The following is a 14,410-nucleotide window of genomic DNA, read 5'->3' as shown; positions in this document are numbered from 1 at the left end:
ACATGACAGATCAGAGCAAAGGATCACAAGCTATGCTGTTTTTAGATGATTTGAAGCAGTATTTAAGAAACGCTTGCAGCACTTCTCCTCTCAAGCCTGCTGTCCCCAGCATCAATGTAATTGAGAGATTTGAAAAAAAAAAAAAAAAAAAAAAAAAAAAAAAAAAAAAAAAAAAAAAAAAAAAAGTGCAAGAACAATGCAAGAACGGGCTTAATCGCCTGCTGTACATCTGTTTCCATCGTAAGAATAGCTAACTTGATATTCGTAAAATAGAACAATTCTTTCACAATCACACATATGAAAAAGTTGTTAAGTCACTAAACTCTTTTGGCTCATCAAGCAACAAAAAAAGAAGATATGTAAACATTTACAAGTATATCCTTGAGATGCATCTATACAAGAATTACCTTTTCAAGTCACAAAATGTCAAGGTCTACTCAGAACAAGACTTCAGAGTTAAATTCTGGTTATATGTGTTCGAGGAAGCCCTCTCCAATAGTGGGTTATGCCTCCATTAGGGTGATACGAAGACAACATCAGCTAAGAAAAGCGAAGGATTGACATGAAGATTGATCTTCGTATCTTGTTTTGTTCCAATACAAAACGATCGGACCTTACTGATGGCGAGTTTGCCAAAAAGGCAATCTCTAGCAAACTCTATAATGACAAACTCAAGCAAGTCACTATTTCAAAATAACATTTGAATACTCTTCTTCTTTCTGGCCGCCCCTCTCAGCAGCTTCAATCCCAATTGTCCAAATAATGGGCTTCGAATGCCACTTATCTGTCTTGAAGGAAGTTGAGGACTTTTATGTATTGGAAACCGTTGATGCAATCACATTCCCCACAACATATAGAGACATACAAGGAAATGGTATTAAAAACTGATAAGCTGCCTGGAGAAGGTCAAGATAAAATATTTGGCTCCTAGACTACAATCGAATGTTTACTCACTTTAATTTCATAGAGCCTGTGCCTGTCGCTGAAAAAGGCAATCAAAGAAAACAGCCTTTGCAAGACAATAGGCAAGATGAGAGGCATTCTTGACAACTAAAAAGGGGAAGAAAAAGTGGCTGTTTGTGCCATGGTTTGGCCGTCGAAAGAAGAGGATGATGAAGAAGAAAAAGATGACAGTGAAGAAGCAGATGCCGGTGAAGAAGACGATAGTGATGAAGATGCCGGTGAAGAAGATCTAGCTCGTATTCGATTCTGAAATGATAAGCTTCTACGTGTATATTCTTTTAAATTTCATGTTGCTTTATCTGTATAATAAATATTTATTGTTTCATTGAGTTGTTATGTAAGAGACGCGAGTTGCTCTTGACAGTTTTCTACAAAATAAAATATGACTTCAAATGAAGGGCAAGACGAAGACGGACGCAGAAAAGACGAAAATCGAAGAAGGTAATAAGAGAGAAAAGTTCGAGTAATGGAAGCTTGAAGAACAGAATGCTGACAAACGCGATCGAAACGTTATAATGTGGTGTGGTTGTGGGCTTAGCGGAGTCGCCAATAAAAATATACAAAAGTACAAAAAACATATATAATTTGTGCGTCTGACATATATTTTGGTTATACTATGATTTAATAGCACGCATCCGTAAAAACAACTTTACAAGGTAAAGCCCCGCACATGTTTGCCTTATTTTGATTAAGCGTTTGTGCATTTAATGATTGCAGCCCTTAGATAGAACACCACTTAGGAACCACCTCTTTTCTCATACAGGGATCGTAATACCAAGAAGGCCAATGTAGATCTAAGTTTTTAGACCGCCACACGAACTCCTATATTCATGCAAATATGCTTTGGTAACCGTCATGACTTAGTTTATTATCCATATCGCAACAACTTAATGTTTCTAGATAGAAATCAATGCTTGCTATTACTTTGTTTTAGCGCCGTCAAAATCTACGCACTAGCAACGATTTTTATCTTTACCTTCAATAGTAGCTTCAGTATATTAAAAAAAAGTCAATTTTGAATGTCACCGATAAGAACTCAAACCGCCGTAATATTGAGACTGAAAGAGCAATCAAAACAAATATACTGTTCCTGCAACTTAAGTTGATTTAGTTGTACGCGATGTATCAAAGCCAGCCTACTAAGAACTATAGTAAACAACGAATCTAGCGGTGTTTTGCGGAAAGACCATCATCTTTTACATCTACCGACTTTGACACAAACGCAGGAGTAGCATACTTCACAGAATAAGCGCACTAAATATACTGTTTAATACGAATCTAGACCTTCGACTCAGTATTAAGTTCCTATCAATGGCCACAGAACTTAAACGAATACGCTCATATTCTCGAAGTACGCTCGGATCGCACTCCAAAAATTGAGAACTATGGTTCAGTTATTAAGCGCTGCTGGAAAGTTTTGCTAGTAAGCGCTTACATTGTCTCCTAATCTTTTAAGCCAGATTGAAGCTATGCCTAAAAAAATCCTTTCTCTTTTTCCATTGTTGCTGTTGGTGACTGGTCTCTGTTGTAGACAATGTCATTAATAACGCGTAAAATATTACTTTAAATGCGATTTAATAAACACATCACCTTTTTCTCGTTGCTCTTCTTTTTGTTGCTCTCGTTCAACTCCTGCAAAAAGAGCAATCTAGTTAGCAACAATAGACAAAGCTAAATGACAATCAATACTCACGCCTTCAATATCATTGAGCGCTCTAGTATTTATCTATATAAAAAGCTTTTTTGCTTTGCAATCAGCTCTTTTGCTTCTTTTGTCATGGTAATATAAGATTGAAAAGAAAAGCGTTGTAAAAAAAAATCCGATTAGCGTAATAGAAGAAAGAATTTTTTTTTGTAATGTAGATATGAATTTATGAAGTATTTAATACATTACAAGAGAGTAATGATCTTTGTTGTTCCCACCCACCGCTGACCTTTTCTTCTGCTTGTCCTTCATCTCTCTCTAAAAAGAAGATAAAGATTTTTTAAAAGAAAAAATATGTTTCCGGTATGAACGAATTTCATTTTCATCTTCTTTATCAGGCTTCTCATGTAAATTTCACTTTTCATTGTGAGGCTTTTCTTTTATCTTTTCAGATGGTTTACAGTTCAAATGCTCGCCATAATTAGTGATGTAATTGATGGGGTTGCTTCAGTGTCCATGTCCATTTCGAAATACTCATTTCCACTTTCATCTACAACTTCACCTTTCCCATTTTCGTAGATAAAAACGTACGCTCATTTCCGCTTTAAATGTATTCAAGTTAAGTAAAAGTGAAAAATCCATTTGCAAAGTGTACCCTCTAGTTTAAGCACTTGTGAAATCTAAAAGTAATTCTGTGTAATTTTGTTTCCTGAAGTGTGCCAATAATTTCTGAAAAACGTGTACAAATCACAGGTTTGACTCATCCCAAAAAAAAAAAAAAAAAAAAAAAAAAAAAAGAAATTATGATTTGTTAGAAACCAACATTTGGGGCTGGCCCTTCCTTTGATAGATAATTAAACTGCAGCTCATGATTTAATTCGCTTTGGTTTAAAATTTTTTTCATTGGTCAAAGTTGACAACCTATCTCCTTATTGTCCTGATTGTTGAGTAACAACCAAGCAAAAAAAAAAAAAAATGCATATAAAACTAGAAATCGACAAAAATCCTTTTCTTTCTTCCTTTCTTTATTTCTCCTCCTCTTTCCTTTCAAGTGCAGTGGATAATGGCAACCAAGAGAAATATCAGTACAAATGACTCAACAGACAAGCCTGTCATTGATGAAGCAGTAGCAAGGAACTGGGAGATTCCTGATTTTACTATCAAAGAAATTCGTGATGCTATTCCTTCTCATTGTTTTCGACGAGACACATTTAGATCATTTACCTATGTCATTCATGATTTTGCCATTATCGCTGTATTAGGCTATTTAGCTACTTTTATCGATCAATTACATTCCCCTACCCTTCGTTTGCTTTTATGGTCCTTGTATTGGACTGCTCAAGGTATTGTTGGTACTGGTGTTTGGGTTATTGGTCATGAATGCGGTCATCAAGCATTCAGTCCATCCAAGGTAATCATTTTAAGCAATTATTCATTCATTATTATTAACTCTGTTGATAGGCTATTAATAATACTGTTGGCTTCGTACTTCACACACTCTTATTAGTGCCTTATCATTCTTGGAGATTCTCTCATTCTAGACATCATAAAGCTACCGGTCACATGTCAAAAGATCAGGTAAAGCACAATTTCATATGTTTACATATGAGTTCTCAACTAATGCATTCTCCAAAAAGGTCTTCCTTCCCAAGACCCGTGCAAAGCTCGGATTGCCTTCTCGCGATAATGACCCTCAACCCGATGGTCCCCATGATGCCATTGACGAAACTCCAGTTATTGTTCTCTATCGTATGTTTCTCATGTTTGTCTTTGGTTGGCCATTATATCTCTTCACTAATGTCACTGGCCAAAATTATCCTGGTTGGGCGTCTCATTTTAACCCATCCTGTGATATTTATGAAGAAAGTCAGAAATGGGATGTCATGACTTCTTCTGTTGGTGTCGTTGGCATGATAGGTCTCTTGGGTTACTGTGGACAGATCTTTGGTTCGTTAAATATGATCAAGTTCTATGTCATTCCTTATCTGTGCGTTAATTTTTGGCTCGTCTTGATCACTTATTTGCAACACACTGATCCTAAATTACCACACTACCGTGAAAATGTTTGGAATTTCCAACGTGGTGCTGCCCTTACAATCGATCGTTCTTATGGTGCTATTATCGACTACTTTCACCACCATATTTCTGATACACATGTTGCTCATCACTTCTTTTCTACCATGCCTCATTATCACGCTGAAGAAGCGACTGTTCATATCAAAAAAGCCCTTGGTAAGCATTACCACTGTGATAATACACCTATTCCTATCGCTCTTTGGAAGGTTTGGAAGAATTGTAGATTCGTTGAAGATGAAGGAGACGTTATATTTTACAAGCGATAAATCCGCATTTTTCATTTTATCTTCTCTAATAAAAATTCATACATACAAACAGCATATAAATAGAAAGCTCCGCTATCATTTTTGTCTTTTTTTTTTTTTTTATACATGAGTATTCCCGAAAGTATAAAGATTGGCACACGTATTCAAGTTGGTAAAGATCGTGCCACTGTCAAGTTTATTGGTAAAGTTCAAGATACAAATGGCGAATGGTTGGGAATAGAATGGGATGATCCCAAAAGAGGAAAACATGACGGTTCACATAAAAATATAAAATACTTTGAATGCAGGTATAAAAAAGAAACAAGATTGCAAAACATTTTCTAAAGCAAGATAAAAAAGATACCCAACTTCTGGTTCATTTATTCGATATCAACCTGATAAAGTATTATCTGGACAAACATTTATGCAGGCCTTTAAAGATAAATACACAGCAGAACAAGAAGAAAACAGTGTGAATTATGACAAAGCGAGCGATAAAGGAGAATTATATTGGGGAGGAAATAAGAATTTAGTAGTCGAAACATATGGATTTGGAAAAGTACAACGCTCTTTAAGGTATGTGCTATTTACATAGGCTATCGCATTATTTTTTAACGCGCTCTTATTCGGTAGACAGTTGAGCAATTTGACCATAGTAGGCCTTGCGGAAGAAATGATATCCTCTGCTGGACCTAATAATGATATTTTGGATAGTCAATTAAGTAGTATATGCATTAATTAATTTTTTATTGTACTGATTCATATGTAAATAGTGATTGAGGATCTTGATTTGTCTATGAACTTAATTGCTGATTGGGAAACAGTAACCAGCATCGTATCACAACTGCCTCAACTCAAGATTTTGCGACTCAAGTAAAAACAATCAATTTTTTTGTGTAGTAAATTAACATGTATTTGATAAAACAGCCAATTAAGACTAGCAACTCCTATGCAAAGTTTTGATTTTCATCATATACAAACATTAGCATTGAATAGATCCATGATACCTTGGAAGGATATTGAGGTGCTTGCTTCTGGATTACCTAAGCTAGAAAACCTTCAATTAGCAGGAAATGGAATAAAAACTCTCAGCGCTATTCATTGGGAAAGCATAAAGTGTTTATATCTTGAAGACAATCTTATTGATGATTGGACTGAAGTAGAGAAACTTCAATCTTTACCAAAGTAAGTTAAAAATTGTTTCCATAGTATATAACTAATGTGCATTATTTAATTTAGCTTGCAAGTTTTATTTTTAAATAATAACAAGATAAAAAACATAAAGAAGAACTGCATGCTTCCTAATTTGGAATATCTCCGCATAGAAGAAAATGCTATTAATGACTGGGATAGTATTAACTCTCTTAATGAATACCCTAATTTATCTAGACTTCGATGTAAAAATAATCCAATATTTGAAGGTAGTATAAGGTGTATGCTAATAAACTAGATGTTTAACTGTGTAGTAGGATTAGACAAGGAAACGGAAGCATCACAAATTGTTGGAAGAATAAGAAATCTGACAGTAGTTAATGGAAATACGGTAAATAAAACATACATTCAAGAGAGTCATCATAGTAATCAATATATACTTTAAAGTTATCAGCCAGGGAGAGAATCGATCTTGAACGATATTATCTTAATCTTTGCATTAAAGATGGTTCAACTCATGAGGTCATTGCTTCTATTCATCCAAGATACCGCGAACTTTGTGATAGTTAGTAAACTTTATTATAGAAAAGAGTGTGTGTTTAATGTTGTATTTAGAACATGGTGAGCCTGATTTACAAGTACAAGTACAAAAGACATCGACTGTTTTGAATGATCGATTGATTAGTGTGACAATCAGTTTACGAGACTTAAATCAGGTTGATTTAGCTTCTATTGACAAGAAAGAAAAGCTTCCTTTTGCAACAAAATTAATTTCAAAAAGATTCCTGCCAACCATGTCTATTAGAAACATTAAGCATTTAATACAAAAATTACTTAAAATACCAGCAACAAAACAAAAACTCTATTTGTTACAATCAATTGACAATGAGCGTATAATGATCATGGACATATCGGATGATTTAAGGGATTTAAAATATTATGGAATTAATCAACAAGATGAAATATTAGTGTGTGAATAAAAAGAAAACATTAACAGAGGTTTGCTTTATTTTTTAATGCGTTCCTAGACAATTCTCCTACTATATCAATATGTTTTTTATCTACACGAGCTCGCAGTAAGGATTTTAAAAAGTAGCGCCAGGTAATTTCATTAGGTTCTACTTTTCTTTCGCACATATGATTGAATATTTTAAAAGCTAAATCACTATTTCTGAATATAGCACAGCCTTGTAAAAGTGCAGTATAAGTTTCTACTGTTGGATTGATTTCATTTGAGCACATGTGTTCGAATATGTTGATTGCTTGGTAAATATTATTCTTTGCAAAGCATGAAATAAGTGTGGTATAAATATAAACATTAGGTTGATGAAAGCCAGTCAATCGACGGAATAGATTGAGTGCTTCTGTAGTAATCGGTACAGATGGACGTTGGAAATCAAGATTGTTGAATTGGATACCCGCCGCTTTCAGTAAATCAGGGTCCAACCTGTCCATATTGACGCTAGCTCTCTTATTCTTACAAGAGCCTCTATCTGATAATGATTTCAGAATACTGGTATAAGCGTGAAGATTTGGTTCTTTTCCATTAGATTGCAGTGTTTTGAACAATTTCCAAGCTAAATCATTTTCATTGTTTAACACGAGTCCTTTGATGACCATTGCCATTGTAATCTCATCTGGCATAGCTTGATTTCGCATAGAGATAAATACGCCAATTGCTGCAGGTATGTCACGACAATGAAATAGAGCATCAATCAAGCAATGTTTTCTCCTTGCTTCTTCTTCAGCTAACGGCACAGATAATCGAGTCCTATATACATCAATCACATTTGTTTTATCCCCTCTTCTACCGTACGCTTTCACCAAATGATTGACCATGATGCTATTCACAAAACGTTTATCTTTTGCATACAATTCATCAAAGTATTTTCGTGCAAAATCCACATCCTGCTTGGTTTTGAGCCATAAAATAGCTGCTCGAAGCACTCCATCTGTTTCCTTTAGCTTTATCTTCTTCTTTGTCATAAACTTCATTGCATTCTCAGCTACCAGTAAGTTATCATGCCGAAGTGCATTCACCACAAGTGAAGTAAGCATGGAGTTGCATATTCGTCTATATTGGTTTTGATGACTTGTTATCAATCGAATAGCTGAAGTAAAGTCACCTGCTCTCCCATAAGCATCCATGAGGGCGGTATAGGTCACTTGGTTAGGCTTTATTTTGTTTCGCTTCATCTCGACATACAGTTTCTTTGCTCCTTCGCTATCTCCTTGTCGCGCACATCCAGCAATCAGTGATGTGTACATGTATAAATTATAAGGTCGTTCCTCTCTGGTGTTTGCCTTTTTCCAAACAGCATCTACTGCTTTTAGTAATTCAATGATCAAATCCACTTGTTTGTATTTTGCCAATAAAGAAATTGCTGTTGATCTCGTCACTCTATCCAGTAGTATGCCTTTTTGTGTCATACCTTCCAAAAGAGCTGCTACCATGCTCTCCAGCACCCTTATGTCTAAATCTCGGCTGTTCTTTGTAGCAACCACAAGTGAGTGATAGTGATTGGGCCTTGGTTGGGGTATAGACTGAATAAATTGGCAAGCCTCTTTCCACATGCCATGTCGACTCATAGCATAAAGCACTTGAGAATAATGATAGTTGGTCGGTGTGATCTCTTTGTGTTGTCTCATATTTTCAATCACTTGCACTAGTCTCGATGGTGAATGACCATACTTTAAAATGCATAGCAAGTGACCATAGTGATTGATCTTAAGATGGCCATCGACCTCGTACTGGACCATTTTCTCGTATATAGTCCAGGCCTTGTCTGAGTCATACTGAGTGGTATTGTAAAGAGCTGTACGTAGTGTATTAAAAATCTCTTTATGGGTGAGTGTGTAGGTAGACAAAAAGGTAAGCAAGGCATCCAAGGGTAGATCTTTATTCATAATGCGCGGATGAAGTTTGGTCACGTGTTCAACTGGATCTTCTTCTTGCTCCTTTAAGGCATACGTTGATGTGGATCGAGAAAACAATTTGAAGGATGGTCGAGCGACTGGGGGTGATCTTTGAATGAAGAATTGTTCAATATATTGAGTACTGGAACAATGCTGCCACAAGCAATGTGAAGATGCTGCTCTTCTAGTTGTCAAGTTAAGAGCAGGCCGCATTCCCTCTATTTATATGTGTATTATTGTATTTTGGACAAAGAAAGGGTATAAGGGTTTTATTTGACAGGAGAGGATTGCGCGGGGGGTGTTCAGTAACGAAAATCTTTTTGGTGTCTCCCCCCCTCTTTTGTGTGAAAAAAAAATCTGCCCAGTTTAAAAAAGTCACAAAACAATGACAGCCAATAGAAAACATGACGCAACAAAGAGGATTAAACCCCCGCATTTCGTGTTTATATCGTTTCCTTCGACTGTCAACTTACACTGACATAAATGATGCTCACAGCTTCCTCTTTATTTCTTAAAGACCAATCTACAAAAACACATTGCAAAATTGACTCGAGGATTTTCCCAATTCTTCATTTGCCATTGTTCCAGATTATTAAACCTCTTTCAGAAGAAATAACATTATAAATATTTATTATGTAATCTATTTTTATTCATCAATACTACTTAAGCAGTAGACTGCCAAGCAGAATAAATTTGGAATATAGAGGCGAATCCACCAAATACACCTACTAGTACATCAGGGAAACTTGATTTTTCAAGTGACCAGTGAACGGTCAAAGGCAAATAGCTAGAGGATATTGCGAATTAGTTTCATATAAACACATATAACCGAAAGAGGAAAACTTACCCAGTATTAATACACGCATTAACAATCATACTTGATCTTTCAGCTTTAATAGATGCCATTTCAGCCTCTGGATCCTCATATGTTTCTATATCTCCTGCCTTGATACGTTTTATCAAAGAAGTTTCTCTATTTTTCAAATTTCTGTATTGCTCTGCCAATCGACCGTATTCTAATACAACATAGGCAGCCCAGAAACGACAACTCCACATACCAATTTTATTTGTGTTCTCCTCACTGATGGGAATGACCTGATGTGCACCTAACCAATAGATGTGTTCGAGTGGATAATAAATTACGTTAGCCCAGTTTTGAAGTCGTTCGATGGTCAATGCAATTTTGCTAGAAGGTGGATTGTATTCAATATAATTCATATATTGTACCATGGGTAATAGTCCATAGTAACGCAGCAAGATGCGGAAATCGCTTACGGGTGAAGACAAGTTTTGAATACGTTGGATGAGTGAGATGGTATTACCTGCAGCTTTTATAGCAGGTGAACGACGTTGAAGGTACCAAATAATGACTTTTGACCAGTATTGAATAAACTGCCATTTACACTGTAAATTTCCCCTTGATTGACATTTATTTTCAAACTTACCATTAATACTTTATCCGTGCCTCTGACAGAGTTCAAGAATCGTATGAGATGATCCAACTTTGGGTTGGATGGCCCTAATAATTTAGCAACTGCCAAAGGGTTTAAGGTTTCTTTCCCTATTTGTTTCTTTTCAGACATTTTTCTTAAGTGTGAAGCGAAAGAAAGAAAAGGATGAAAATTGAAATTTGACTTTTTTTATTATTAATATTTTTCACATGAAAAGAAGTCATCTAAATTGTATGAGTGCACGTATCCTTACCTCAAAGGCAAATCTGCCATGTAAGCCTTTCTGAATAAATAGAGTTCTGAAGTGAAGTAATATATCGATATAAGCTTAAATTAAACCAATGTCATTTTAACTTTACTTAATATTATAGCAAATCATTAGCTTAAAGCTATGAATTTTGCATAAGATATTTCTTGCTGCAAAATTTGAAAAGCAGAATGTAAAGCTCCACATCAAATGAATTGATTGGTTCAAATTTCAGGAAAAAATAATACGTGTTCAGACAAAAAAATAGATTTTTTTTTTTTTTTTTGCTTTCTTTTGTGTATATATTAATGCAACCATCGCCTACATCACAGCCTTTGCAACAACGGCCTCCGGCACCCAACCAGCCTGTTCGACCGATGGGCTATAGACCTCCTTTGCCTCCTCCAGGTGCTTCACCCGGTTTCCGTCCTCCTCGACCCAACATGTCATCTCCTGTCAGTCCTGTTTCTCATCCGGGACTTCCACCTAATGCGCGTCCTGGATTCGTACCTTCTCAACAACGTCCTTTAATGAGGCCTCAGTCTCCTGCCATTTCACCAGCAATTGCTGGTAGCCCTGTCGCTTCGCCATCTACAGTTCAAGCAACACCGGTATCTCCTTCTATTCAACACGCTGACCATCACAGAAAGAAGAGAATGTATCCCGAGCAAATTACAAAGGCTTATTCCGGTGAAGTGCCTCTCTCACCTGCTTATCCTCCCCAACAACAAGCTTATGCTTCACCTGCTATGGTAAACAGCCAACAACAACCTCAATTTATCTCTCCTATGGGAGCACAATCTTCTTATCCTCAACAACAGCAACAACAGCAGACTTATGGTCAACCTCAAGTAGCTAATGTAGGATATAACACGTATAGCCAAGATCCCGTCAACCAGATGACATCTCAGTTTGGAAATATGAATGTGAATCCAGCAGCTGTAAGTTTTTTTATTTTATTTCGCGCCTGTTTCCATCAATGCATGTCTTAACACACGTATAAATAGGTTCTTCCTGCTGTTCCTTTATTAGGAGCACGTCCACAGATTGCAGATATTGAGAATACAGGTCCCCCAGTTCGTTTACCACCTAATGTAAGTAATAGACACATAATACACAAACAAAGGGCTTTAATTTTTTTTTTTTTTTTTTTTTTTTTTTTTTTTTTTTTGCTTTAGATCTCTGTGACAGACTCACTTTTTGTGAATGCTGATCCCTCTTATCAATGTTCTACTATTAATGCCATTCCAGCAACAGAATCCATTCTTAAAAAGTCTCGTTTGCCTTTAGCATTAGTCTTAGCGCCTTATCGAACTTCGAAAGAGGGCGATGTAAGCTTTTTTTGGGTTATTTTGTTTATGAACATCAGCTTAATATTTTAAATAGGAAGACGTACCAATTGTTAGAGACAGTGTGATTGCAAGATGTAGACGTTGTAGAACATATATCAATCCTTTTGTAACATTTGTAGAAGGAGGACAACGTTGGAAGTGTAATATGTGTTTCTTATTGAATGATGTACCCGCCGCTTTTGATTATGATAGCCAAACTCAGCAACCTGCTGATCGTTGGAAGAGACCAGAGTTAAATTATGGATGCGTTGAATTTGTTGCTCCAACTGAATACATGGTATAGAGCATTAAATAAGACAAAGAAAGAAGAATTTATTAAACTTAAAATAGGTCCGTCCTCCTCAAGCACCTGCCTATGTATTTGTCATTGACGTCTCCTACTCTGCAATTCAATCAGGCATGTTGGCCACTGCTGCTCGTACTATTTTTGATTCTCTTGAACGTTTACCTAACGATGAAAATCGTACAAGAGTTGCCATCATCACTGTTGATTCTTCACTTCACTTTTACAAGTTGAATTCTGATATCAATGAACCTCAAATGCTGGTTGTTTCCGACTTAGACGATGTCTATTTGCCTTCACCTTCTGATTTATTAGCTAATTTATCAGAGTCCATTCAAAGTATGAAGATTTTGTTAGAAAAATTGCCAGATATGTTTAAGGATTCTGTTAACGTCAATAATGCTTTGGGTGCTGGTCTTCAAGCTGCTTTTAAGATGCTAGTAAATTCAAATAGTATGTTTTGTTGCTATAGAAATAATTCTTTTTTTGTAAATAGTCTCCTACAGGTGGCAAGATTATTTGCTTACAGTCTACTTTACCTAATACTGGTACTGGTGCATTGAAGCCTCGTGAAGATGTCAAATTACTTGGCACATCCAAAGAGTCTACTCTTTTGAATGCAGCCTCGCCCTTTTATAAATCCTTTGCTGTGGACTGTTCTCGTTCACAAGTTGCCTGTGACATGATTATCTTTGGAGGACAATACTCTGATGTGGCTACACTCAGTTGTATCCCTCACTACACTGGTGGGCAAACTTATTATTATCCTGGGTTTAATGCGAGCCGAACTGAGGACGCGATCAAATTTGCTCATGAATTTTCAGAATTACTGGCAGAACAGATTGGTCTTGAGGCTGTCATTCGTATCCGTGCTTCACGCGGTTTGCGCATGAGCGCCTTCCATGGTAATTTCTTTATTCGCTCTTCTGATCTTTTGGCGCTTCCCAATGTACCTCGTGATCAAAAGTATGTGGTTGAGGTGAGTATGGATGATGACTTGAAGACACCTACTGTTTGTTTCCAAACTGCCCTATTACATACTGCTTGTAATGGTGAAAGACGTATTCGAGTAGTAACAACTTGCTTGCCTGTCAGTAGCTCTATTTCTGAACTGTACGCAAGTGCTAATCAACAAGCTATTGCTGCTTATCTTGGTGTTAAAGGTAATCAGAAGAAAAATAATTTGAAATAATAGTTAATCATAAACATCACTGTAGCTGTTGAAAGAGGTTTGACATCTAAACTTGATGATGCTCGTGATGCGATTGTAAACAAGGTTGTTGATCTTTTGGGTGTATACAAGACACATGTCTTAGGTTCTGGTCAAGGTTCAACACCTCAATTGACTGTACCTGACAACTTGAAATTGTTACCTTTACTTGCGCTTAGTTTAATCAAACATGACAGTCTCCGTCAAAGTTCTCAGATCCCTTCTGATATGAGATCGAATGCGATGAACATTTTGAACACGATGCCCATTCAACTTTTAATTCCCTACCTTTATGCCAACCTTTACTCTCTGCATAACATGCCACCCGAAGCAGGTGAATTTACAGAGAATGGTATCACTTTCCCATCTACACTAAACCTGACTGCCGAAAACTTGGAAGTACATGGCTGTTATCTTTTGGAGAATGGACAAAATATGTATTTGTGGGTCGGTCGCGGTGTGGTACCTCAATTATGTGTTGATCTATTTGGTGTAAAATCATATGAAGACCTCAAGGGTGGCAAGATTACCTTACCCATTTTGGAAACACCATTAAATAGAAAGGTCAACAATTTGGTAGGCAAAGTGAGGGAGATGCGCCGTGGTAATTATCATCCAACACTTTATTTGGTGAAAGAAGATGGTGATCCATACCTTCGATTGTGGTTCTTGGCTCATCTTATTGAAGATCGTACAGATAATATAATGAGTTATCAACAATTTTTACAACATATTAAGGATAGAGTGAGCTCAGCATCATTTTAATATTAATCACACAATAAAAATTATCATTATTTTGAAATTAAATGAGTAGGTGATAATACTACGTCCAATGCTTGATCTGTTTCTTCCAACGGAATCACACCAACA

General features: G+C 36.4%; 6 protein-coding genes across 6 annotated transcripts; 4 read left to right on the top strand and 2 right to left on the bottom strand.

Moving 5' to 3' along the window:
* Positions 1 to 762: 762 nt before the first annotated feature.
* Positions 763 to 1,213, top strand: RO3G_09798 (uncharacterized protein; the record flags this gene model as incomplete). Its single annotated transcript, XM_067664383.1, has 2 exons — positions 763 to 874; positions 1,059 to 1,213. 2 exons carry the CDS (start codon positions 763 to 765, stop codon positions 1,211 to 1,213), a joined length of 267 nt encoding a protein of 88 aa, XP_067520484.1.
* Positions 1,214 to 3,671: 2,458 nt separating this feature from the next.
* On the top strand, positions 3,672 to 4,950 carry RO3G_09797 (delta-12-fatty acid desaturase; the record flags this gene model as incomplete). The annotated part of the gene is made up of 3 exons (XM_067664382.1): positions 3,672 to 4,019; positions 4,070 to 4,186; positions 4,246 to 4,950. The coding sequence occupies 3 exons, from the start codon at positions 3,672 to 3,674 to the stop codon at positions 4,948 to 4,950; spliced, it is 1,170 nt and encodes a 389-aa protein (XP_067520483.1).
* Positions 4,951 to 5,602: 652 nt separating this feature from the next.
* RO3G_09796 (uncharacterized protein) lies at positions 5,603 to 6,118 on the top strand (the record flags this gene model as incomplete). Its single annotated transcript, XM_067664381.1, has 3 exons — positions 5,603 to 5,654; positions 5,703 to 5,802; positions 5,926 to 6,118. The coding sequence occupies 3 exons, from the start codon at positions 5,603 to 5,605 to the stop codon at positions 6,116 to 6,118; spliced, it is 345 nt and encodes a 114-aa protein (XP_067520482.1).
* A 953-nt stretch (positions 6,119 to 7,071) lies between these two features.
* On the bottom strand, positions 7,072 to 8,988 carry RO3G_09795 (uncharacterized protein; the record flags this gene model as incomplete). The annotated part of the gene is made up of 1 exon (XM_067664380.1): positions 7,072 to 8,988. One exon carries the CDS (start codon positions 8,986 to 8,988, stop codon positions 7,072 to 7,074), a length of 1,917 nt encoding a protein of 638 aa, XP_067520481.1.
* A 672-nt stretch (positions 8,989 to 9,660) lies between these two features.
* RO3G_09794 (uncharacterized protein) lies at positions 9,661 to 10,580 on the bottom strand (the record flags this gene model as incomplete). The annotated part of the gene is made up of 3 exons (XM_067664379.1): positions 9,661 to 9,784; positions 9,845 to 10,389; positions 10,443 to 10,580. The coding sequence occupies 3 exons, from the start codon at positions 10,578 to 10,580 to the stop codon at positions 9,661 to 9,663; spliced, it is 807 nt and encodes a 268-aa protein (XP_067520480.1).
* A 492-nt stretch (positions 10,581 to 11,072) lies between these two features.
* Positions 11,073 to 14,305, top strand: RO3G_09793 (uncharacterized protein; the record flags this gene model as incomplete). The annotated part of the gene is made up of 7 exons (XM_067664378.1): positions 11,073 to 11,636; positions 11,703 to 11,789; positions 11,874 to 12,026; positions 12,082 to 12,324; positions 12,378 to 12,770; positions 12,827 to 13,493; positions 13,548 to 14,305. The coding sequence occupies 7 exons, from the start codon at positions 11,073 to 11,075 to the stop codon at positions 14,303 to 14,305; spliced, it is 2,865 nt and encodes a 954-aa protein (XP_067520479.1).
* Between the last annotated feature and the right edge of the window lie 105 nt (positions 14,306 to 14,410).

This window comes from Rhizopus delemar, genomic scaffold (genome assembly GCF_000149305.1).
Source record: "Rhizopus delemar RA 99-880 supercont3.7 genomic scaffold, whole genome shotgun sequence".
Lineage (NCBI taxonomy): Eukaryota > Fungi > Mucoromycota > Mucoromycetes > Mucorales > Rhizopodaceae > Rhizopus > Rhizopus delemar.
Note: the sequence above shows the minus strand (reverse complement) of the source record. Positions and strands in the feature narration are given on the sequence as shown.